At 44.7% G+C, this 27,468-nt stretch overlaps 1 protein-coding gene across 6 annotated transcripts in view; it reads left to right on the forward strand.

Moving 5' to 3' along the window:
- The window catches only part of LOC122932527 (NACHT, LRR and PYD domains-containing protein 12-like), a 343,399-nt gene extending 322,330 nt beyond the window's left edge, over window positions 1–21,069 (forward strand). For all 6 annotated transcript variants that reach the window (XM_044286994.1, XM_044286999.1, XM_044286995.1 and 3 more), the window contains one exon: window positions 20,811–21,069. In XM_044286994.1, coding sequence (XP_044142929.1) covers window positions 20,811–20,898 — 88 coding nt within the window. In that variant the 3' untranslated portion in view covers window positions 20,899–21,069. The remainder of the gene's footprint in view (window positions 1–20,810) is intronic.
- Window positions 21,070–27,468: the final 6,399 nt, after the last annotated feature.

Raw genomic sequence — 27,468 nt, forward strand, 5'->3', positions numbered from 1 at the left:
CCCGCCGCAGTTGTGCATGATGACTTAATCGCGCGCCTGTGCTGGGACGCAGCACTGCCTTATCCCGCCTTCCTCTGTGAGCAAGCGCCTGGACATAGGTGAGTATTTAGCTTTTCATTTTTTTTATTTTTTATTTTTTTATTTCATGTGCCTACTTTGGGGGACATGTGGGGGTGGGGGACAAACAGTAGGACATATTAAGAGACATTGAGTACATGGGGGGGGAGAATGTGGGGGCTGTGGGGCTAAATTATTATAGGAGGGAATACTATGTGGGGGCAAATTACTATATGGTGCAGTGTGGGGGCAAATTACTATGTGGGGGCAGTGTGGGGGAAACTATTGTGTGGGGACAGTGTGGGGGAAATTGCTTTGTGGGGACAGTGTGGGGTAATTTCTATGTGGGGACAGTGTGGGGTAATTGCTATGTGGGGACAGTGTGGGGTAATTGCTATGTGGGGACAGTGTGGGGTAATTGCTATGTGGGGACAGTGTGGGGTAATTGCTATGTGGGGACAGTGTGGGGTAATTGCTATGTGGGGACAGTGTGGGGTAATTGCTATGTGGGGACAGTGTGGGGTAATTGCTATGTCGGGACAGTGTGGGGTAATTGCTATGTGGGGACAGTGTGGGGTATTTGCTATGTGGGGACAGTGTGGGGTAATTGCTATGTGGGGACAGTGTGGGGTAATTGCTATGTGGGGACAGTGTGGGGTAATTGCTATGAGGGGACAGTGTGGGGTAATTGCTATGTGGGGACAGTGTGGGGTAATTGCTATGTGGGGACAGTGTGGGGTAATTGCTATGTGGGGACAGTGTGGGGTAATTGCTGTGCGGGGACCGTGTGGGGAAATTGCTATGTGGTGGAAATTACTATGTGGGGGCTGTGTTGTGGAAATTACTATGTAGGGGAAATTACTGTATGGGGCAAACTACTATATGGGGGCAGTTTGGGGGAAATTACTATGTGGGGGCAGTGTGGGGGAAATTACTATGTGGGGGCAGTGTGGGGGAAATTACTATGTAGGGGCAGTGTGGGGTAAATTACTATGTTGGGGCAGTGTGGGGCAAATTACTATGTAGGGGAAATTTTTGTATGGGGCAAACTACTATATGGGGGCAGTTTGGGGGAAATTACTATGTAGGGGCAGTGTGGGGGAAATTACTATGTAGGGGCAGTGTGGGGCAAATTACTATGTGGGGGCAGTGTGGGGGAAATTACTATGTGGGGGCAGTGTGGGGCAAATTACTATGTTGGGGAAATTACTGTATGGGGGCAAACTACTATATGGGGCAGTTTGGGGGAAATTACTATGTGGGGGGATTACTATATCGGATAGTAATATCACCCGAGGGTGATGTAGGACACCAGCGCTGGAATAGCAAAAAACCCCCGTCTGCTTGATCCCTATATTTCTAGAGTGTGTGAGTGAGTGTAGGGGAGAGGGGGACCAATAATTTCAGGCATCGACGGTCTCACTTCAAACTTATCCAAGTATGTCGATATTCTACTACAAGAAAAAGTTCTATCACTACCGGCTTACCTGAGGGACACGAAACATATACTGCAAATCCTAGAAGGGATCCGATGGGAGTCTAATTTTATCTTAGGCACGCTAGACGTGACTGCTCTATATACCGTTATTGAAAAGAAGAAAGGCCGGGAGGCTGCAGAGCATTTTTTAAGAAAGGACAAAAATATATCAGAAGAACAGATCCATTTTATTGGGGATTGTATTACATTCATCCTGGAACATAATTATTTCAAATATGGATCGGAATTTTACCTCCAGACATGGGGGACCGCGATGGGGACCCGATTCGCACCGAGCTTCGCAAATCTGTATATGGGCAGATGGGAGGAGTCTGCCATATTTCCCAGTGGCGAGCTCGGTGCGGATCTGGTCCTCTGGAGAAGATTTATCGATGATGTTGTTTTTATATGGAGAGGGGACACACCATCCCTCAACAATTTTTTAACCAACTTAAATAAAAATGAATTTTACTTACACTTTACTCCAACCTTTGATAAAAAACAAATACATTTTTTGGATCTAACCATATTCATTGAAAACGGGAAAATACAGACCAAAACATATCACAAACCTACAGACACCAACAGTTTCATCCCCCTGGAAAGCTGCCATCTACCTATATGGCTTAATAATATCCCCTTCAGCCAGTACATAAGAGCTCGTAGAAACTGCACCTCCAATACAGATTACTACAAAGAGGTGGACACACTAAATAAAAAATTTATTGAGAAAGGCTATAAGGAAGAATCTTTGATCCCCATCACCCAGAAAGTGAGTGACATTGATAGGAATAAACTACTAAAGGAAAAAACAATACAAAAAGAACAACATATAAGTGATGACACTCACAACATTAAAGTACCCATCATCACCACATACAGTGCAGGGGCAAATTATTTTAAGAAAATTATCCACAAACATTGGGACATTTTAAAATATGACAAAATAATTGGGGACAAGATCTCCCCCAATCCAACATTCATTTTCAAAAAATCCGCGAACCTAGCCAACCTTGTAGCTCCATCCACTAAAAGGAATGTAGTGATGAAAAAATCTAATGTTAAAAAAGGCTTCCACCCATGCAGATTATGCAAAAACTGTAAAATATCGAGACCCCAAACTAAATCAATACTGGAACTTGACACCCCACAGGGCAAATTCACAATCAAGGACTATATTTCCTGCAATACCAAGGGTGTTATTTATGCCATCAGGTGTCCGTGCAGAAAAATCTACATAGGACGCACTAAAAGAGAGCTGAAAACCAGGATTAGGGAGCACGTTAACAATATACATAAAAAGGCAGATCATCACCCGCTGTCACGACACTATGCTGAATTCCATCAAGGCAAATTTTTGGGATCAAGCTTTGCGGGAATTGAAAAAATAAAACAAGATAGCAGGGGAGGGGATTACATCAAATTGATGTCCAGGATTGAAAGTCAATGGATTTTCAAATGTAACAGTCTGGCACCTAACGGGTTAAATCAGGAAATCGAACTTTTTGCTTTTCAATAATAACTTATCACTATCAAATGAACCCAGCTAATAAAATAATAAAATATTTAAGGAACTCCATATATTCCTACATTTTTCAAACAAATAGTATTCATCATATTGCCTGTAAAACTTTATGAACTATTCAACAACATAGATAAAATACATACATATAGATACATCAAAGTTGCATGTATGCATGAGTTGGAATACATCTGTAATAAATATAACGTCCCCTTATCTACATATCAGCTTGATAGAAGATTATACTTGTTGTCATGGAAACCGGACCAACTACTTAAACCCCCACGGACAATGTATCAACCATCCCTGACGAAGGAGCCCGATAGGCTCTGAAACGCGTTGGAGGTAATTTTGTCCCACGGAGGCTACGGTATCCACGGAGGTGACGTCACCGAAGCGGTTTCCAAGACGACCGTAACAACAAGCTCCCTCGCACCACGCTTGCTTCCGGCCGGGGCAGCGTTCGTGCTAGCAGGTGAGCAAGAAGGACTTATTGCAGAACACCGACAAGAACGTTGAAAAAGAGAAAAAGAAGTGGAAGAAGACGCATCCCGGAACCTATTAAAGCAGGAACTTACCAGGTACACTTTCATCTTCATATTGTACACTGGAAGACTTGCGCTATTACCTGACTGTATAGGCCTTCATTGTATCCTCAGCATAGACAGCGACCGCTACGGACTGCCCACTGGTGAGTCCAGGTCTCTGTCACTTGCACCTTGTATAGGCCTTGATTGTATCCTCAGCACATACAGCGACCGCCACGGACTGCCCACTGGTGAGTCCAGGTCTCTGTCATTCGCACCTTCTCTCTCTTCCCACCTTTGTTCTATCCCCCCCTCTCCCCTACACTCACTCACACACTCTAGAAATATAGGGATCAAGCAGACGGGGGTTTTTTGCTATTCCAGCGCTGGTGTCCTACATCACCCTCGGGTGATATTACTATCCTTTATATCATAAATTCAAGGAGGACAACAGCTCCTTTCCGACATCTAGCCGCGGGATCAGCCAGGCTTGGCTGATTTGTTGCAGACCCTTAGGCCGGGAGCGCAAGGAGGTCTATCTTTTATTTTGGATTACTATATCGGGCAGTGTGGTGGAACTTACTATATGGGGGTGTTGCTATTGGGGAGGAACTGTAGGGGCAATTCTATTATTTTTGGGGACACTATACAGGGATTATTGCCTGGAGCACAATAGAGGGTGGTATTATTACTCGGGGCACTCTAGGGGACATTATAGCTGCTGTGGACACTATAGGAACATTTGGGGTAATTTATCAAACTGGTGTAAAGCAGAACTGGTTTAGTTGCCCATAGCAGCCAATCAGATTCCACCTTTCATATTTGACAGCTCTATTGGAAATCCAGTTCTACTTTACACCAGTTTGATAAATGACTCTAATTATGTCTATTAGGGTCACAATTTTTTCAGCAGTATAGTACCTTGGACATTGGGGAGCAAAACGGGAACAGTATTGGGGGTGGCAGCAGGATGACACTGTGGGGACACCAGGATGAGGAGGTTGATGGAAAAATAGAGAAATCTAACGTGTCTGTGTTACAAACTGTAGAGACGAGATGTGGCTGATAGAATTTGCCATGGTGGTCTGGGTCTAATGGAGGAGAAGAGGAAAGAGAAGGTCTACATGACAGGAGATGTCACTGGATGTAACAGGTATGTGGTGCTGTATTCTCCTCCATGTCTTTTTTATTATAATTATATGTATTTTAAATTTGGCGACCATATTTTTCAGTTTAGGCCCCAATTTGGGGTATTTTTTTTAGTCTGAAGATGTCATATGGCCTAAGAAGAGACTGTGGCGCTCATGAAGCACCGCAGCCTCTTCATACAAAAAAAAAAACTAAACTAAAATGGAGAGAGGGGCCCAAGTTGGGTAGACAGCCCCGGGCCTATCATGCCCTTAATCCGCCCCTGGTTGCGTGATAAACACACTATATAGAGTATTATGCGATTTTCCCGCAACACATAAGTGATGCGTGAAAATCACCGCTCATGTGCACAGCCCCATAGAAATGAATGGGTCAGGATTCAGTGCGGGTGCAATGCGTTCACCTCACGCATTGCACCCGTGCGGAAATCTCGCCCGTGTGAACTCAGCCTTAGGCCCCGGAGATGCAGTTCTGTTAGTGTTAGGTACTTATCTGCAGAAGCCATCTTGACGCCGGTAAATTGGCCCGACACACGTATGATCAACTATGTGCGCAAAGAGCTTCTATTTTTCATGTATATTAGGTATAGTACCACTGTAATCCAGAATAATCCCTAATCCTGGGTTCTTTTTTTTTTCCAAAATATTTTATTGGATTTTAAATTTTTACATAACAAACAATGGTAACTGTGAGTTATAAATTCAGCTTTATATAAAACAATATATATACGTTTCTAATTTCTGAAATTTCTTTATTAGTCTGTTACTTTAAAATACATAAAGTAATCAAGTAGTCAAGTAACCAGCTTTTCTAAATATTACTTTTCATACCAACTGCCTACTGCCTAGGAGCTTCCCTCTTTAATTTTCCTAAGGTGCCTCTGAGTTCTTCTAATAAATACCATTCAGTAAATCTAAAGGGATCCACCAGCTGTTCCCTCTCGCTGTCTGTGCAATAACAGATAAAAGATTTCCATTTTTTTTAAAAATCTTTTTCTCTGTTTGTTTTTCTTTATCCTTGATCGCTAATCCTGGGTTCTATTATTAGCATTAATAAAGCCGTAAACTGGCGGTAAATCCGTCAAAGTTGTGAAAAAGCGCCGACCTCTCCTTAACTTCGGGGCATCCATCACCAGTCCCAAGTGTAAGACAGCTTCTGAGCCACTGAAACAGGCATATGAAATGGTAAATAGGGCGGGTCTGCCGGACAATCCCCTCTCCCACCCACTGCAATACCAAACACATCCGCTATACACTGTACTGCTCTGTAATACCAAACACATCCGCCATACACTGTACTGCTCTGTAATACCAAACACTTCCGCCATACACTGTACTGCTCTGTAATACCAAACACATCCGCCATACACTGCACTGCTGTGTAATACCAAACACATCCGCTATACACTGTACTGCTCTGTAATACCAAACACATCCACTATACACTGTACTGCTCTGTGATACCAAACACATCCACTATACACTGTACTGCTCTGTAATACCAAACACATCCTCTATACACTGTACTGCTCTGTGATACCAAACACATCCACTATACACTGTACTGCTCTGTAATACTAAACACATCCTCTATACACTGCACTGCTGTGTAATACCAAACACATCCACTGTACTGCTCTGTAATACCAAACACATCCACTATACACTGTACTGCTCTGTGATACCAAACACATCCACTATACACTGTACTGCTCTGTAATACCAAACACATCCTCTATACACTGTACTGCTCTGTGATACCAAACACATCCACTATACACTGTACTGCTCTGTAATACTAAACACATCCTCTATACACTGCACTGCTGTGTAATACCAAACACATCCACTGTACTGCTCTGTAATACCAAACATATCCGCTATACACTGTACTGCTCTGTAATATCAAACACATCCGCTATACACTGTACTGCTCTGTAATACCAAACACATCCGCTATACACTGTACTGCTCTGTAATATCAAACACATCCGCTATACACTGTACTGCTCTGTAATACCAAACACATCCGCTATACACTGTACTGCTCTGTAATATCAAACACATCCGCTATACACTGTACTGCTCTGTAATATCAAACACATCCGCTATACACTGTACTGCTCTGTAATACCAAACACATCCGCTATACACTGTACTGCTCTGTAATACCAAACACATCCGCTATACATTGTACTGCTCTGTAATACCAAACACATCCACTATACACTGTACTGCTCTGTAATACCATACACATCCGCTATATACTGTACTGCTCTGTATTATCTGTGATTATAATTCTATATGTAATGACTTATAGCCGCATAGTTCCATCTCTCTTCTGATGATGGCGCTAGACCTGATGATAGCTAAGATGTCCCATCACATGGAAGAGTGGCCGCTCTCTATAGAAATGGGCTGAGAAAGATCAAGAAGGGTGGAAACGTCTCTGTACATCCTCTTGTGAATACTGACCTATCTCTTCTATTGTTCTGTACCGCACCTCACTGTGACTCCCCCTCTGGATGAGGAGATCTTGGCCCCTCTGTAGATGCTGCAGAGACCAGGCTTCAGTGTAAGGCCCCATGCACACGGCCGTTGTTCACGGCCGTGTGCGGGCCGTGGAACCGCGGCCTGGATCCCTTCCTGTGAGCTGGAGCGCACGGCGTCACTGGTTGCTATGACGCCGTGCGCTCCCTGCTGCCGCCGCAATACAGTACTACACTGGTATGATCTATACCAGTGTATTACTGTACTGTGCCGGCAGCAGGGGGCGCACGGCGTCATAGCAACCAGTGACCCCGTGCGCTCCAGCTCACAGGAAGGGATCCAGGCCGCGGTTCCACGGCCCGCACACGGCCGTGAACAACGGCCGTGTGCATGGGGCCTTAGGCTTGTATGAGACAGGCAGATAGTCTGCCAGATCATCACTAACAAGCATTCGTAGTATCGCCTGTCAGCAATGATCTGGCAGTGTAAGGCCTCATTCACACGTCATTGTTTCACATATATGTGCTGTACGTGTTCTTGATGGACAGCCCACTCACCTATTCATTTTAATGTCTGTATTCACACATTCATGTTTTAGCATGGATGCATGCTCTATTGTGTACGTGTTGACGGAGCCCATTATAGTCTACAGGTCTGTGAAAACTATGGATCATTAGGAAGAGATGCTTTGAAAATAGGATTTTTTGTGCTTACCTGTAAAATCCTTTTCTCGCTAAGTTCATTGGGGACAGAGGAGACCATGGGTACAGCTGCTGCCACTAGGAGGCGACACCAAGATAAAAAGTGTTGGCTCCCGCTTAGCTGTACCCATCCTGTATACACTGAGCCCATCAGTTTCTACGAAAGCAGTATCCACGAGAATCCAACAGATAACGAGTTAGGGCCCTTTCACACTTGCGTTCTTTTCTTCCGGCATAGAGTTCCGTCGTCGGGGCTCTATGCCGGAACAATCCTGATCAGGATTATCCCCATGCATTCTGAATGGAGAGAAATCCGTTCAGGATGCATCAGGATGTCTTCCGTTCCGGAACGGAAAGTTTTTTGGCCGGAGAAAATACCGCAGCATGCAGTACTTTTTGCTCCGGCCAAAAATCCTGAACACTTGCCGCAAGGCCGGATCCGGAATGAATGCCCATTGAAAGGCATTGATCCGGATCCGGCCTTAAGCTAAACGTCGTTTCGGTGCATTGCCGGATACGACGTTTAGCTTTTTCTGAATGGTTACCATGGCTGCCGGGACGCTAAAGTCCTGGCAGCCATGGTAAAGTGTAGCGAGGAGCGGGGGAGCAGCATACTTACAGTCTGTGCGGCTCCCGGGGCGCTTCAGAGTGACGTCAGGGTGCCCCAGGCGCATGGATGACGTGATCGCATGTACATGTCATCCATGCGCCTGGGGCGCTCTGACGTCATTCTGGAGCGCCCCGGGAGACGCACGGACTGTAAGTATGCCGCTCCCCGCTCCTACTATGGCAACCAAGACTTTAATAGCGTCCTGGCTGCCATAGTATCACTGAAAGCATTTTGAAGACGGATCCGTCTTCAAATGCTTTCCGTACACTTGCGTTTTTCCGGATCCGGCGTGTAATTCCGGCAAGTGGAGGACACGCCGGATCCGGACAACGCAAGTGTGAAAGGGCCCTAAGAAGAGAAGTGGAGATGGGTCAGAACCAAGAACTGGTGGAACCCATCAAGAAGAGCCAACAATGTACTGTAACGGGAGTTTGAGGGCGCCCCCTAGTGTCTTTGGGGTCCCTAAACCTAGTTAACTCACTCCGCCTGACAGGCTGATCCTGAGCCTCCGCTATCTGGGAGCTGGGGTACATGTCTGCAGCAGTGCCTCCACCCAGTGGAGCATCCGGGGTAGGGATGTGGGGTCCCACTGGGAACATACTTGGTGCAATGAGACTGACACAGCCTAACTGGAATTAACTTTATATAGTAAGTAGCAAATGAACCAACATACATAGGAAAATACAATAGAGTAACACAGATAACAATGCAATGTGGATTTTCCTCACCCACCCACAAGCACACCTGCATCCCACCCCCTTATCTTCGCCCTAGTGGCCGTTGGTGCACATAGGAGAGTTGGGGCCCTTATAAGTCCTGCTCCGCAGGGTCACTGAAGCAGCCTGAGCTGTGTAATGTCCGTCACTGGACCTCAGAGCCTTTACTGTGAGTGAGGAGACAGGTGCCCTGTGGTGATACAGGGAGAGGTTTGGCTTACCCTCACAACACCATTAACCAGGTCAGTCAGCAGCAGTCTCCTCTCACTGGATTCACCAGATGTCTGGACTCAGTGCTTGTCTTTGCCAGCAGGTCCCTCTCTCAGCAGGTGTGATCTTGGGTGAACCAAGTTCTCTCAGCAAGGTTCTATCTATGGGCTGCAGTCTCTCACAACTAGACACATGTCCTTTCTTTGGCTGAGCATGTGGTAACTTCTAGAAATCTTCCAGGACCTCCTTCCTCAGAGCTGTGCAGGAAGTATACCCCACAGGACCTTGCAGCTCCACCTTCATTTCAGCCAGAACGCTATCAATGCTCAATGCTTTATTAACAGCATACAGAGTCCATCTGCCATCTACTGGGCATTTCAGATAATGCAGCCTGTGTAACTTCACAGGGTTACAGTACTCACAGGGTGGGAGCTGTGTTCCCTAATGAACTTGGCAAGAATTTTTTTTATAGGCAAGCACAAAAAATCCTATTTTCTAGCTCGTATCATTGGTGGACACAGGAGACCATGGGACGTTCTAAAGCAGTACAATGGGGAGGGAACAAAAGACCACAACAATCTAAGGCTGGCCATGAGATCCCGCATGGAAAAAGAACCCTGACTAGGACAGGAAGAGCAAGAACCAGAAGGGCCAGCCAGAGAGCATAGAACACGCAGTGATTTAGACTGGGCAGAAAGAGGAAACCCCAGTTAAACAAAGGTTGGAGATACGTCAGAAGAAGTGGATACCAGCACAGAATATCCATAAGAAGGAGAAGCATTTCAGACGGCTGAAAACTATATCTGGAAGGTTCATCTGGATATCGAGTACCACAGGACTGGTGTGGAAGTCCGGACTGAAAAGCCAGGACGTCTTGCATGACAATAAGCCCCACAGAAAACCGAGGGAAGACTGCAGAATAGGGTCTGTAGAATCCGGGTATGTATGACATCCGGCCAACAAGCGACAGAAAAACCCATAGAAAACTACCTAATGTGTACGGGATATATACAGGATTTCAACATAGGGAAAAAACTTGGTGATCTCGAAGGAATCAACTGGGCAGAAGGCAGAGTACCAGAGTAGACACTCACTTGTAGACGAGAAGAGGGAAAACAAATTATGGAATATGGTCACTCATCAAGACAGAGATAAGGGATGGCCAAGGGAGATGAACAGGCACAATGGAAACCAATCAGAGATTTAAACTTAAAAACCATAGAGAAATGAGGAATAGTCTGAGAGGGATAAAACTGTGTGCTCAGGGATCAATAGCATCCCAGCCATGCTACAGAGAGGAATGTGGCATAAGAGTGTAGCCAAACCAACCTCCATCACTGGACAAAAGGAAGACTGAGTGGATCCAGGACTGGCCTTAGACAGCCTGAGGTAACGGACAGAGACAGGGCAACCGCGCTGTGAAAAGAGAGCAGGCTACAATCCGTGCTAGAGAGCACATACACTTGCCAGGAATACACTCTTCGAAGCAGATCCAAAGTTAAGAACCGCAGCGTACACCAGTGCTATAAAATAAACGCTCCGTAAGGAGAAGGTAACCGGGTTGACAGATACCCCCCGAGGCATAGAGGCTTTATCGTGAGTACTCTAACGAGAGAAGCTGCGTGATACACCACAGAGAAACTGCCTGGATCAGGCAGACCCAACAGTAGGCTGAAGAAAACATACCTTGGTGATAGGTAGAAGCTATGCCAGAAACATCAGAGGCAAGTAGACTCGTCAGAGACCACCTACCATCATATTGTAGCAACTGTGCCTGAAGAGGAGAATGTGGTCATCAGAGGAATGCACAAAGTGGCCAGAGATGGGAGAAACACTCCGCCAGAAGAGAGTGTGATGCCGATGCCCATCGTCACAAAAGTACCAGGGAAAAACTGGTCATATAGAAAAATAGTGCCAGTGCAGACATTCCAGAGCAGTAAGACGCCAATCTCATGAATATGGATACTGAGCAGGTAGACAGACAGTGTCTAGGGGTGGACTCGTCTTGCAGAAGGGCATAAAGTAGAAAGGGTGTTGTGTGCCAGCAACAAATCATCTATTAGCAGTGACAAGTGACAGCACAACTGCTCCGTCCGGTGAGGGGAGTAATGCAGTCAACTAACAGTATGAGCACTGAGTAGGTATGTCCACTACAGACGGACATGTCAGAGCCATTACCCCTCTCCTAAGAGCGGCAATGCTGATGGTGTCACAGCATCAACTGTTAGCGGCAATGTCACATTTGTAAAGGGAACAATGTGGTAGACCATTGCCATAGAAACGAGGAGGCCAACTGAAGAACCCTGTAAAAGTGCGCACCAGAAGTGAGGGGCTTATCAGCTACAACCTTCCATGCTATTGCAAATACCTGGTTTGATGATGAAGTAATGCAGATCACCAGTGCCATCAGGAATGAATGGAAGTGTTTGCCACGACGGCAAGCTCCAGCATAAAGACTACACCTGTCAGAGCTACAGCGTAGGTAAAATGAGCAGGAGATCCAGCTGAGGAGGAAATGTAGATGCAATGAGCACACCTAGGACCAGTGTGAAGGTTCCACCTATAGAAGGGGGACTGTAGTAGAAGCTACAGCATACAAAGCCAGGGCCGAAACATGGTGTGGAATAGAAGGCAATGTGGTGGAAACCACAGAACCAATACCCAGTGCAAATGCATCATGTGAGGAAGGAAACAACGTGGGAGCCCCCATGGCTTGCAGGGTGAACGTAAACACTGAACCTGAAAAGGGAACCACACAGTAGTAGGCAAAGTATTTAGGGCTAAGGCAAATTCTACACCCGAGAATGGGGTCGTACAGGAGTAGCCACAGTAACTGGTTTTAGTGTAGTACTCCATGAGGAGGAGACTATACAGAAGAAGCCATAGTATCTAGTGCTAGTGTAGTGTCCCACTAGGTATGGGTGGGCACTACACAAGGGTCAATTGGTGTGCGCGTTGCTCCTACTCACAAGGAACAGAAATGTCATATTTAATTCTGCATTTAATGTATGTTTTAATGTGTTGTTATATGCAATGTACCCCTGTCTAATGCAGCAGCAGGCCTAGTTGGGTGTAATTAGACATCCCAGACACTAGAGGGAGATAGGGAGCCCCTAGTATAAATGTCCAGGCCCAGACAGGGAGAGGGGGTGCAGAGTCAGGAGTCTGAGAAGACAGAGGCCAGTAAGCCTGCTCCTGACATGCAGCTGGATAGCCCAGGCTGCTAGTGATGTCCAGGAGGCTGTTGAGGAGCTCCAGCCTGCCTGAAGAACAAGAGAGCCTAAGTTAGCTCTGAAGAGATACCCCAGTGGCAGGATCCAACCTCCTGGGAGAAACCAACAGTTACCCACCTGATAGGAGGAGGCATCCCAGGGTAAGCAAAGTGACCCTGATAGGCAGAAGATCTTAGGAATCATAGCAAGCAGTATAATACCTGAGGAAGGAGGTAACCAAGGATATAAGCCACCCTTTTAGGCATCCGGGCCTTGGGAGTTATCAAACCAGAGTAGGAGTCCTAGAAAGGACAGAGTACATGATTCTGGGAAAAGTACAACCTGCTGCTGAGTGCTTGTGGAATTTACCCTCAGTGTAACTTGCATGACTATTGCCTTCCATATTTGTGAATAAGCCTCTTTTGTGGAACTGTAATACAGAGACTATACTACTCCCTGCTGTACAAAGTTGGATTGTCCAGTAAAGTTTCCGTTTGGTTCACTGCATACTTGTGTACCGTTATCTTTCCAACCATCAACCGGCGTGCCACCGGCCAAAGGTACTGGCGTCACGAATACCACAGGGACCTTGCCCCAGGCACACAAAATACCTGTAACATCCAGGGCACCTCAACTACCATCAGGCCTGGTCCCTATCTACAGAGCGTGCCCCAGAGGAACTGTGTCTACCTCTCCTTCACTGCCACGCGCCTGCCCAGGGTTCTTCAAATATAGTGAGTACCCTCGATTGCCCATAACTGTGACCCTTACTTCGTCATCCCCTGCAGGTCTGGCGTGTTGCACTAGTACAATACTCCACCTGAGAAGGAGGCCGTACAGGAGTATCTGGTGCTAGTGCAGTACTCCATGAGGAGGAGACCATACGGAAGAAGCCATAGTATCTAGTGCTAGCACAATACTCCACCTGAGAAGGAGGCCGTATAGTGGTGGCCATGGTATGTAGTACTAACGCAAATACTCCACCTGAAAAGGAAGCCATATAGTGGAAGGCACAATAGCTAGGGCTAGTGCAAAACTGCACCTGAGAAAGAGGCCATACAGTAGTAGCCACAGTATGTAGTAGCCATGGTGTGGAGTGCTAGCATAAATACTCCACCTGATAAGGAGGAGAGCTAGTAGTGGATATAGTGCTCACAGTCAGTGCAATACTCGACTCGCATGGTAGTAACCACAGTATTCTGTTCTAGGGCAGATGCTCCACCTATTGAAGGTGTCAGGTGCAGTGACCAACAGTGTAGTGTGGTGTCCCACCGGGACTTAGAGCAGTGTTGTGGGGTAAGACCCTGGGAGGACAGAGAATGCCATGTAGGCGCTCAACACCAACACACAAAAGTGAAGGGGTTAATGCGGTAGTAGCCACAGTATCCAGTGGTAGTAGATACCAGCTCTTGCAGATACTGCACCTATGGAAAGCCACAGTATCCAATGTTGGTGCAAGTACTTCACTTGTTAGTGTGATTACTTGCGGAAGGAGGTAATGTGACAGGTTGTACAGAATGCAGTGGTAGTGCGATTACTCCGCCTGTGGAAGAAAGGTAATATGACAGGATGTACAGCAACCAGTGGTAGTGCGTGACTGGGAGTGAGGAGGCAGCCATGCACCACCTGTAGAAGGGGTTAAAGCTGTAGTACTCACTATGTTCAGATAATACCACGGCTAACAGTTTTTTTAAATAATCATCCAAGTGAAATCTAAAGCCCCAACCTCAACTGGGTGAAGAGGCAGGAAGGGGTTACATTTTAATTTTTAATTATATATTTATGGAGTTAAACCCTAGACAAGGAAAGGGTTAATTTATTGTTATAAATTATTGGTGACCAGGGGCAGAGGTCAACAGGCTCCTGGAGGAGGGGAACGTCTGGGTAAGAAGATTTCATGTCTGGGGGACGGTCCGCTCCCCCCATACACCAGCATGGAAGTTGTGGCCTAGTAGTAGCAAGCCAACTGGTAGAACTTCTGGCCAGAATGGGGGGTGGAAGGAACGGCCGTGAGATACCCAAACCCTGGACTAAGGCATTGGATGGGCATAATCTATCCCCAGTAGTTAGAAGCAGCGGCCAGCCCAGGAGGGGAGGCGACCGCTGGGAAATGGTACCGGCAGGCCCGGGAGGGAAGAAGGTGGAGGGGGCGAGGAGGGGCGCAAGCACTAGGTGAAATAAAGTGGAGAAAACCCAGGCCAGGAGGGGAATGAAGGATGAGAGGAATGGAGAGGGGAGGTGTTCACCATACTCGCCCCATCTACATCCTCTTGTCTTCTTCCCCCCCTCGGGGTACCAGTAGGGTCACCTCTTCAGCCACTAGCACCGAGGTGGTAGGGAGGCTGGAGTGGAGGGGGGACTGCAGAAAGGCAGGTGATCCCATGGCTGGCGGGATGCAGGGGAGCTGGGCTGCCCTGGTCCACTTTGCCTTCTTGGGGGAGGTCGTGAGGTGAGGGGGAGACAAGGTGTCTGTTTCCCAAGCCTAAAGGGGAAAAAGGTAAAATAACAAACTAAAATAATAAATACAAATGGAGGATAGATGCCCTGCAAAGCAGGAAGGTCTGCCTCCTACAGACACTAAGCTAAAACTGACTAGCTCGGTAGGGGTACAGCTGAGAGGAGGAGCTAACATTTTTTTGCTTAGTGTCGCCTCCTAGTGCCAGCAGCTGTACCCATGGTCTCCTGTGGCTCCTAATGATACGAGCGAGAAAATTATTTTTGAGCTGCACAGTCTGTGAAACAGGAATGACAGACGGACAGCAAACAAATAGTGATGAGCGAGAGGTGCCATATTCGATTTCGCGATATTTCGCGAATATTCGATTGAATATTCGTGTCATATTCGTTGAAATCGAATATTCGTAATTTTTCCAATTATCGCGATTAATATGCGATTTAAATAATCGCGTATTGCGATTATTTCGTTTAATAGTATAAGGCAACGGTATTTTATGAAATTTCGTAATATTGCTCTAACTTCGTCTTTTAGAATATGACGAATATTCTAAAAGACGAAGTTAGAGCAATATTACGAAATTTCCTAAAATACACATATAGATTGTAATTTAGCTAATATAGTGTTTAATCATTTTTTTCTCAATTTTTTTTTGCCTCTCCTGAACTTAAGTTTTGTAAAATATGTACACTGTTAAAAAATTACTATAGCAGTATATTAGCTAAATTACAGTCTATATGTGTATTTTACGAAATTTCGTAATATTGCTCTAACTTCGTCTTTTACGAATATTCTAAAAGACGAAGTTAGAGCAATATTAAGAATATAAGTAAAAAGTTGAAATCGCAATTGCGATTTCAACGTAATTCTCAAATCCGACAGTACATTCTTGTATATGGAGACGTTCCCATGGTGATGGGGACGCTCCATGAGCATGGAATATAGCAGTGCTAAGTTGGCAGTGCTAAGTTGGCAGTGCTAAGTTGAAATTGCAATACGATTATTTCGTGTTATATTAATCTCATCGCGATTTCAACTTTGACCTGTTTTACTATGGTTGGCTTCAATGGCTTGGTAGAATTAGCGAATATACGAATGTATTCGTCATATTCCACAAAACGAAGATATTCTCCATCTTCGTTTTAGCTACCTATTCATCAACTTCGCGAATTCTAGCAATCATATAGGAAAGTTGACTATAGAGACAGCCGTGTTTAATTCGCTATGCGATTATATTACTTAGCTTTTTTTTTTATAAATAGAATAATTATAATAATTATCAGGTAGCACTGCCATATTCCATATTAGGATAGAATTAACAAATATGGAATATAGCAGTGTTAAGTTGAAATCGCAATTCGATTATTATAACTTGAAATAATCGAATTGCGATTTCAACGTAATTCTCAAATCCGACAGTACATTCTAGTATATGGAGACGTTCCCATGGTGATGGGGACGCTCCATGAGCACGGACGTCGGCAGAAGCGGCAACGGGCACTGACTGGAGCATTAAAAAAAAAAAAAAAAGAATATTCGATTTCGCGAATATATAGCACTATATTCTAAATATTCTCGAAATCGCGATATTCGAGAAAAAATTCGCAATTCTGGTTTAATACTGCCGCTAATTACCACATAAACTAGTAAACGCTCGGTCACCGGTAATTGGAATCTTTCAACAGAATTAAAACTCATTGGTCGGTGGCAGATCGTGCTTTGTAATCATGATCTGCTGCCGGCAAACGATGGTTCAGTGTTGTTACATAGCGAGCTTTCCAGACATCACCAGTCCCTTCATCAGGCGTCCTACAAGGATGTATGAAGAAACAATAAGAACAGAGACATGGGGGGATGAAGGGACATTTAAAAAACAACAGAATATCAAAGATCTTGTGAATGAGTCCTTAATTATCTGACAGATAAGGGGAGTGAAAGTTTTGTGGTCTCTAAATTGATTCTATCTCAGAGACCTGGTGCCCCCACTATGTCCATTCATTCCCCCATGTCTCTGTTCTTATTGGATATATAGCGCTGTTTCTTCATTCTTGTAGTTCGCCTGATGAAGGGACTGGTGATGTCTCAAAAGCTCGCTATGTAACATCATTACCTCTATTTTTGTTAGCCATTAAAATGTGTCAAACCTGCAAGACTCTGATTTTGTTTCTCTTAAAGGGGATCTCCAGGAATTTAGAGAATGAAAATACTTAAATATTACTTTATTGTAAATATATTCCCAAATACTTTTCATTATTTATAATTGCTCATTTTGTTTCGGGAGCAATCATTAGGAGAAACAAAATGGCTGCCGTCCTATTAATGCACACAAAACCTCTCCTGATCATACAGGAGGACAAGTAACTTCCAAGGACTGAGGTAAAGAGCTGCCTCATCATCCTCCTCCTCTCCTACTTCAAATATGGCAAAAGAAAATGGGAAGGCGCTCATAGGGTAGTATGATTGTTAAAAAATGTTTGGAAGTCAGACATCAATGGTTGTGCTCACCTTTTGGTGTTGTGCCTACGCAGGCACAACACTCGTGAGGACAAGGGGTCGGTGCGGCCGGTATCTCTCAATCCTCGTAGGTGGAGTAGCCAGTTCTCCAGAGGAATGATATAAAACACAATGGGGGGGGGGGGTTTGTGTACTGTGACAGTACACCAAAAGTGGTACCTTCTGGCACAAGGACACGACCTCAGTAGATAGATATAGGATCTTTTATTAGTGAATGACAACGCGTTTCGGAGTCAATGTACTCCTTTTTCAAGACTAAAAAATCACAAAATTAATAATAAAATGAAAAAATGGTAATAAAAAAGAAAGTTATGTATAAAAAGTGTAGAAAAAAAGAAAAAAGTTGTATATAACAATACATAAATACGTAATTGCAAGGGTCTAAAAAAATAATAATATATATATACAGGGAGTGCAGAATTATTAGGCAAATGAGTATTTTGACCACATCATCCTCTTTATGCATGTTGTCTTACTCCAAGCTGTATAGGCTCGAAAGCCTACTACCAATTAAGCATATTAGGTGATGTGCATCTCTGTAATGAGAAGGGGTGTGGTCTAATGACATCAACACCCTATATCAGGTGTGCATAATTATTAGGCAACTTCCTTTCCTTTGGCAAAATGGGTCAAAAGAAGGACTTGACAGGCTCAGAAAAGTCAAAAATAGCGAGATATCTTGCAGAGGGATGCAGCACTCTTAAAATTGCAAAGCTCCTGAAGCGTGATCATCGAACAATCAAGCGTTTCATTCAAAATAGTCAACAGGGTCGCAAGAAGCGTGTGGAAAAACCAAGGCGCAAAATAACTGCCCATGAAATGAGAAAAGTCAAGCGTGCAGCTGCCAAGATGCCACTTGCCACCAGTTTGGCCATATTTCAGAGCTGCAACATCACTGGAGTGCCCAAAAGCACAAGGTGTGCAATACTCAGAGACATGGCCAAGGTAAGAAAGGCTGAAAGACGACCACCACTGAACAAGACACACAAGCTGAAACGTCAAGACTGGGCCAAGAAATATCTCAAAACAGATTTTTCGAAGGTTTTATGGACTGATGAAATGAGAGTGAGTCTTGATGGGCCAGATGGATGGGCCCGTGGCTGGATTGGTAAAGGGCAGAGAGCTCCAGTCCGACTCAGACGCCAGCAAGGTAGAGGTGGAGTACTGGTTTGGGCTGGTATCATCAAAGATGAGCTTGTGGGGCCTTTTCGGGTTGAGGATGCAGTCAAGCTCAACTCCCAGTCCTACTGCCAGTTTCTGGAAGACATCTTCTTCAAGCAGTAGTACAGGAAGAAGTCTGCATCCTTCAAGAAAAACATGATTTTCATGCAGGACAATGCTCCATCACACGCGTCCAAGTACTCCACAGCGTGGCTGGCAAGAAAGGGTATAAAAGAAGAAAATCTAATGACATGGCCTCCTTGTTCACCTGATCTGAACCCCATTGAGAACCTGTGGTCGATCATCAAATGTGAGATTTACAAGGAGGGAAAACAGTACACCTCTCTGAACAGTGTCTGGGAGGCTGTGGTTGCTGCTGCACGCAATGTTGATGGTGAACAGATCAAAACACTGACAGAATCCATGGATTGTTTTTGTTTTGTTTTTGAATGTCAGAAATGTATATTTGTGAATGTTGAGATGTTATATTGGTTTCACTGGTAAAAATAAATAAATGAAATGGGTATATATTTGTTTTTTGTTACGTTGCCTAATAATTATGCACAGTAATAGTCACCTGCACACACAGATATCCCCCTAAAATAGCTAAAACTAAAAACAAACTAAAAACTACTTCCAAAAATATTCAGCTTTGATATTAATGAGTTTTTTGGGTTCATTGAGAACATGGTTGTTGTTCAATAATAAAATTAATCCTCAAAAATACAACTTGCCTAATAATTCTGCACTCCCTGTGTGTACATATGTATATGTGTGTATATATATATATATATATATATATATATATATACATATATATATACATACATATCGCAATACGGAGGAGGAGAAATAATAATAAAAAATGCTATCAGTAAAGTGCTATAATATGGTCAATTGTGATAAAGGATAATATAATATATTCACAGATCCACATTAAAATGCTATTAATAAAATACCATAATATGGTCAAATGTGATATAAAATAACATAAGAAATTCACAAATCCACATCCACTATATGCTACTAAAGAGGGCAGCGGACGGCTGACATTAACAGGCTGTGTTTAGTAAAGGTTCTCAATAAAACAACATAAATGAATAAATAAATCTACGTATGTACAGGACCGGATTCTGACAAATTCATAAATCAAAGATAGACATGTCTGTAAATTGCACAGGATTCTCACAGTTATACATAAGGTGGTAAACAGAAGGGATCATTTGTGCATGACAAGTGAATTATGTGATTGTATAATTAGGAAGCATATATATGTAAATACATTGATATTGTAAATAATGTGAATACGCTGGTCCTGATACAGGCTGGTAATTGGGGCATATAAGGGATATATGGCAAGGACATTCTACTGGAAATGGACCTGGAGGATAAGGTAGAAGAAGTCTAGGGATTATGATCCTGAATACAGATTATAAGAACTTTAACTGAATCTCTGTGGGAATGGAGTTCATGAGGAGACATGAATGACAGACAGGACAGACTGTGGTAATGGAGACTACATACAAGAGCTGCTGCTAATTCTCCACATCACCCCCACCTCCTCTCTGTACTTCATGCCTCCTCATGATGAACTCCATATCTACAGAGATTTAACTGAAGATCATATTACACTGTATTCAGGATCATAGAAGAAGATGAGGCAGCTCTTTGGCTCACTGCTCTGAAGTAACTTGTCCTTCTGTGTGATTAGGACAGGTTTTGTATGTACTAATAGGATAGCAGCCATTTTATTTTTCCTAATGATTGCTCCCCAGACAAAACGAGCCATTATAACTAATGAAAGGTATCTAGGAATATATTTATAATAAAGTAATATTTAAGTATTTTCATTTTCCTAATTCCCGGAGAACCCCTTAATGAGAACACTAAACCAAAGGGGAGATTTACAAAACACATGTTCAGGAGATCAATTCACTGACTGGTCTGATGTCACGAGGAAACCTCACAATACAACCTCACTAATGCTGGGGGCGCTGTTTTCTCTTCTAGTCTGATGAGCAATCGATTATCTAAAGAGGAAGAGGAAGCCATAAGAAAACTGGAACAGCAGAAACCAAATATGAAGATCTCTTACTGAACTGAGAAGAAGCCGATTCCTCTCTGTGATGAGCAGATAACAGGACTTTGGTGGAGAAGACTTCTTCAGAAGTCTGGTATTAGGAGCGTCTCCTGGTGCTTTATGGGTAATATCACTGATATACAGAAGATAAGGAAATGTCTAATATTATAATAAACATGATACCAGAAATGTCCTTCTCTAACTAATTATATGTCCAGTAACTAAATCCCTTCATAATGAGTCCAAATCCAGGCCTGTGGGATGTAACAGCGTCTCCTGAAGGTCATGTACGTTGTCGGCAATATACCGGTTGTCAGACCGGAGGAGGCCGCACATTGCACACAGTGTAAATAACAAATCACACAAACTGTTATTTCAGTTTCTATGTTATCTTTTACTTGATGCGACTCACGGACAAACCAGTGTTCACATGATCTGTCTCCCGATCACCAGGACCAATAGAAGTGACATGGCGGTGTGCGGTATTTTACTGTACATACACAGTTCGAGTGCTGTGTAAAATGACAAAAAGAAGACAAAGGGTATAAAATGGTCCTAAATGGACTCCTCTTGAGAGGACGCCCAGCTGCCAGCCTACACATCAACTACAGTATGGAACCTATCTAGATCCACCACCCCTCCATCTGTGTAATAAGCTCCATCTGTTTTATCCCTTAAAATCCATACACAGATCAGACCTACAGCTGTGAACCACCTTGGAGGTCATCTTGGTCAGTGTTTCCCAACCAGTGTGCCTCCAGCTGTTGCAAAACTACAACTCCCAGCATGCCCGGACAGCCTTTGGCTGTGCGGGCATGCTGGGAGGTGTAGTTTTGCAACAGCTAGAGGCACACTGGTTGGGAAACACTGATCTTGGTAATGTTCTTGTAACCAGCTCCAAGACAGACCTGAGTGATGTGACACCAGGGAACTTCATTATAAAGTTGTTGTATTGATAGGGGTCGTGGCTAACTGCCAACATGTCTGGATGTGCTTGAGAACGGCTCGGGCTCCCATTTCACATCCTTCACCATCCTGGCACCCATCCTTCAGTCACCATAGCGTGGACGATACAAAAGAGAAGGAGGAAGCCTCGCATCCAAGTCATGAGTCCCAATAAGGCCCAGGCAGCAGCAGAAAATCTGAAAGAGTTCACCAGGCAGGAGACCCAACATGGCGCCACTTCCTCTGCCACACCACGCTCCTCCGTTACATGCGGGCAACATACAGCGCAACAGATTGCAGCAGAGAAGCCAGAGGAACCTGAATTTACTTTAAAAACAGCCTATGATCAGCTCCTGGTCGCCATTACCTCCTGCCAGACCTCACTCACGGGCAAAATTGAGGAGGTGAGAGTGGACTTGGGCCTACTACGCCATGATGTGCAACCACTCAGAGACAGAGTTCGGCACACATAGGATCGAATCTCAGCCTTAGAAGACCTAACCCACCCTCTTATGTCCTCAGTAGATTCTATCTTCAGCCCATTGGCTATGGTCCTAGAGAAGGCTTTGACGCCTCTTGTAAAAAAATACAAAGTCGTTCTTATTGGACACACCCCACTTTTTGAGGATGATTAATGATTTGGGTCATGTCCCTGAAGATAGCCTCCTAGTGACTATCGACGCTGTTAGTTTATACACGTCGATTGGCCACAGGGAGGGTATTCAGGCAGTCTCTATGATCTTAGAAATGAGTAAATATTCGCCATCTATACGTGATTTCTTTGTACAGCTGTTAGAGATCGTTTTGATGGAGAACTATTTTCTATTTGCGGATAATTATTATCTCCAGAAACGTGGGACCGCGATGGGGTCGAACGTGGCCCCACCCTATGCAAATATATTCATGGCTACATTTGAAGAAACATTTGTTTACACCAATGAGTTATATAGTAACAATGTCCTTATTTGGAAAAGATTTATCGATGATATTTTTTGCATATGGGCGGGGCCACATGAGACCCTATTGATGTTCATTGATGATTTAAATACGGGCTGTGACGGTCTACAGTTCAGCGTGTCATGTGACAGGGACATGGTCAGCTTTTTGGACACTTTGGTCATAAAAAACCAAGAGGGTCAGCTATCCACTGACCTCTACAGGAAGGAGACAGACAGAAATAGCATTCTATATTACACGAGTGCACATCCCCCCTCTTTAAAGAAATCTATACCTAAATCGCAATACCAGCGGGTGAAACAGATTGTTTCGGATCCTTCCACACAGAACCAGAGGCTTGAGGAAATGACCACCAGATTTAAGGAACGAGGATATCCCTCAAATTTACTAGCTAAGGCCCCATGCACATGGCCGTAGTACACGGCCGTGTGCGGGCCGTGGAACCGCGGCCTGGATCCCTCCTGAGAGCAGGAGCGCACGGCGTCACTGGTTGCTATGACGCCGTGCGCTCCCTGCTTCCGGCACAGTACAGTAATACACTGGTATAGATCATACCAGTGTATTACTGTGTTGCGGCGGCAGCAGGGAGCGTACGGCGTCATAGCAACCAGTGACGCCGTGCGCTCCTGCTCTCAGGAGGGATCCAGGCCGCGGTTCCACGGCCCGCACACGGCTGTGAACAACGGCCGTGTGCATGGGGCCTAATAGTGGTGTTGACCAACCTATTGTGAGAATTAACCCTAATAAAAGGGACACCGCCAGGGTAGCGTTCATACACAAATTTCATCCTTTTATGACACAGATTGACAACATTGTCAGAAAACACTGGCACTTGTTGGGTAAGGCCTATTCAGAGGTTTTGGAATTTAAGAGTCCACCTCTGATCTGCAATAGAAAGAACCCTAGCTATAGGGACATGTTAGTTAATATAGACATAGGGAGCACCAAATGCTCATTACGCCAGAGTGTATTGTCAACACCACGTAAAGGCACGTTTCCCTGCCTGCATTGTCTTCACTGTTCACACATCATAAAGGGCCCTACATTTTATCATCCACATACTGGACGTCCATTTGAAGTAAAGGGTTTCTTTACATGTGAGTCTTCCAACGTTATATATCTCATCAAATGCCCTTGTGTTCTGCTATACATTGGAGAGACAATGCAGGCAGTGAGAGACAGAATTAATAAGCATAAATCAACCATCAGAACAAAAAATGTGTTGTTACCTATACCAAGCCATTTTGAGAAATGTAGACATTCTATAGCCCAGCTGAAGTTTCAGGTTCTGGAACAGGTAATTAGACCACGTAGGGGGTTGACATCAAGAAAATTCTTCTACGGAGAGAAGCCTTCTGGAACCACACGTTGGATACATTGCACCCAAGAGGCTTGAATAAGGAATATGAGGTTATACATCTGTAACATGTATATAAAAAACTTTTACTTTCTATTGATCATAATTGATCAATTATTTATTTTTCAGACATCAACTATCTAATTATCCATCATGGGATTAGTCTACAACATGTAAGATAGTCTTTCCATTATAGTGCTTTTTGTTTGTTCACTATTGTAGCATGCTGATTTAGATTGATGCTTTGTATCCTTTTTTAGCCACTCCCCTCATGGGATGGGCCCTCCGTCCCTGTGGGCGGTACTTTTTGTATATATATCCTGTTCTGATCACATTTGGATGTACCTGTTGATGAAGGCACATAGCTGAAACGCGTCCTGAAACGCGTCCATTTCCGTTTATGAAATAAAGTAATCTATCTGCATCAAGACACGGCTGCTGGGAGTTTTTCTCAATTTAACTAACCCACCCTCTGTCTGAAAGAGTGCAGACCATGGAGAGAGCGTGGACCTTTGGAGGCAAAAATGTGATGATTTTGAAAACCAGGCTCGTAGGAATAACGTCAGAATCCTGAGTATGCCTGAGAGGGTCGTCTTTTCTAGAGAACTGTTTCAAATCTATATATCCTGGAGCCTCCTTCTCCATGGCCTATGCAGTGGAAAAGGCCCCCATGGTCCCTGCCAGACCCCCACCCCCGGGAGCCCCTCCCAGACTGCTTCTAGCCCGTTTGCTGAACTGGAAAGACCGAGACCTCGTCCTAAGTTCGGCTAGGAATACAACCAACATATCATTTGAAAATGTGACTACCCGTATATCACTTTTTCCCAACTTCTCTGTGGAACTTCAGAAGGAGCGTGCCACCTTTGTATCCATAAAGAGGTGCCTACGAGAGCTTAGCTTACCATATTCCATGGCATATCCTGCTCGCCTGTGAGTGGTGGATGGCGGGAAAGCACTCTTCTTCACTGATCCTCGAGAGGCAGAGGAGTGCCAGACATCCAAGAACCCCCCCACAACCGTGAGCGTTACAGCGGTGCCTTGAGTCTCTACTTCTTTCCTACACAGGCTACTCCTTTTGGACTGACCTGCTGCTCCCCTCAGCCTGTATATTGGACTATAGCAATTATATTCTCTTTTAGTTATACCCAATAATTGTATGTTTAGCTATAGGACACTAATGTTGGGGACCTGTTGACGAGGCAAGAGATGTTTCTCACCGACCACTGAAATAGTTAATGTTAAGTGCACTGTGATTTTATTCTGGGAAACCGGTCTGAAACCTGCATAGCTATTCCACCGTATTTCACTATGCAGGTCCCCGACCTTACAGCCTCAGACGAGATTTATATAAGTATCACACAGTTTATATGGTTTTCGTTTACTATGTTTTTTTCATAGGTTATTGCTTTTCTTTATTTTTATGGTATCCCACAATTATGTACTGGGCAACACGTCTAATATATCAACTGGGAAGGTGGAGTTTACAGAGATCTTGGGTTTCTATGGGTTTAATGACTCCTACACCTATTGTACTATCTTCTCTATGGCCACCTTAAATGTAATGTCTTGGAATGTGAGGGGACTAGGTGGTACTAGGAAACGGATAGCAGTCTTTTCTCATGTCCGCAAGTTCTATCCCCATATTCTTGGGCTGCAGGAGACCCATCTCACCCCAGAAACAGCAGGGAGACTTAAGAAACCATGGGTGCAATGGTCGGAACATGCATTCGGGAGCTCTTATTCTAGAGGCGTATCCCTGCTGATACACCGCGCTATTCGTTGGGAGGAGCGGCAGACAGTAATCAACCCTGAAGGGAAATACATCTTTGTCTATACATTAACTGCACCCCATATATAGTGTTGAATATGTATATACTGCCTCCAGGGGCGGATTAAGTGCATCATAGGCCCGAGGCTGTTTCCTAAATTTGGTTCCCTTTCCTCTGTTTATCAATGACCCTCCCCCCATTCTGTGTTCTGCCCCATAGTTACTTCTATTTATAGTAAATATTTAAAGGGGGTCTGCAGTTTTTTTAAACTGATGATCTATCCTCTGGATAGTTCATCAGCATCTGATCGGTGGGGGTCCGACACCCGGGACCCCTGCCGATCAGCTGTTTGAGAAGACAGTGGCGCCACGGCCTTCTCGCTGTTTACCGCAGGCCCAGTGATGTCATGACTAGTATCACTGGCCTGGGCCCGGCTAAGCTCCATTCAAGTGAACAGAGCTTAGCCCCGCCCAGGCCAGTCATACTAGTCGCGATGTCACTTGGCCTTCGGTAAACAGCAAGAAGGCCACGGCGCTACTGCCAGCGCCGCTGCCTTCTCAAACAGCTGATCGGCGGGGTTCAGATGCTGATGATCTATCCAAAGGAAAAGTGACCCAAGGCCATTGAAAAGGTTTTAGGTGGAAACCCTTCTGTCCTGTGTGGGGGCCTGGTTTGACCCTTGCTTTGGGGCCCTTACGTCTCTATGTACGCCACTGCTCAAGTCCCACGGAGAACAATAGATTGGAGTGTCTGCAGATAGGGACGCAATATCTAATACATCTTAGGGAGAAAAGTGATCGTAAGCTCTTTTTCCCTCAAACAGCAATCGTTTGACTTGGGCAGCCAGTCTGGTAAAATGTTGGCTCATGCAGTACGCAATAACACAGCAGCTCCATCAGTGGTACGTATACATAATGCGGAGGGTGAGATGGTGGAAGATGCAGAGGGTATACTGGCTAGATTCCAGGAATTTTATCAAGAGTTGTATGGCTCATTGATACAGTACACCCACTCTGATTTGACTAGCTATCTGCAAGATGTTAAGTACCTAAAATTGCAGGAACAAGATGGAGAACGCGGAGATCACCCAAGAGGAAGTAAAAGATGCTATAAGGAGATTCGCCTCGGGAAAGTCACCTGGCCCTGATGGCCTTCCACTAGAGGTGTACTCCAAGTACATTGATATCCTGGGGCAGCACAACGGGAGGGGTGCCTTCGGGTGACGCTATATGATGCCTCAATAGTAGTGCTGCTGAAACCGGATAAAAGCCCACTGGAATGCGGCTCTTATAGGCCCATTTCAATATTGAATATCCTATATAATAAATCCTTGTGTGCGTGCAGATCTGTAAAGTGCCCATGCGCGGCGCGCTGGCCAATCGGCACGCACGCACGGACACCGCCTGCAGCGCCCATACATGTGCGTCCGGCGGCAGTCTCTGTTAGTGGAGGTGAGAGGCCACATCCATCCCTATGTGCCGTCCTCTGTCATCCCGAGCTGCAGGCAGCTAACGCTGGGAAATTTCCCTGCCCCCTTCCTCCCCCTATTACTCTGAATAC

Source organism: Bufo gargarizans, chromosome 3, assembly GCF_014858855.1.
Source record: "Bufo gargarizans isolate SCDJY-AF-19 chromosome 3, ASM1485885v1, whole genome shotgun sequence".
Classification (NCBI taxonomy): domain Eukaryota; kingdom Metazoa; phylum Chordata; class Amphibia; order Anura; family Bufonidae; genus Bufo; species Bufo gargarizans.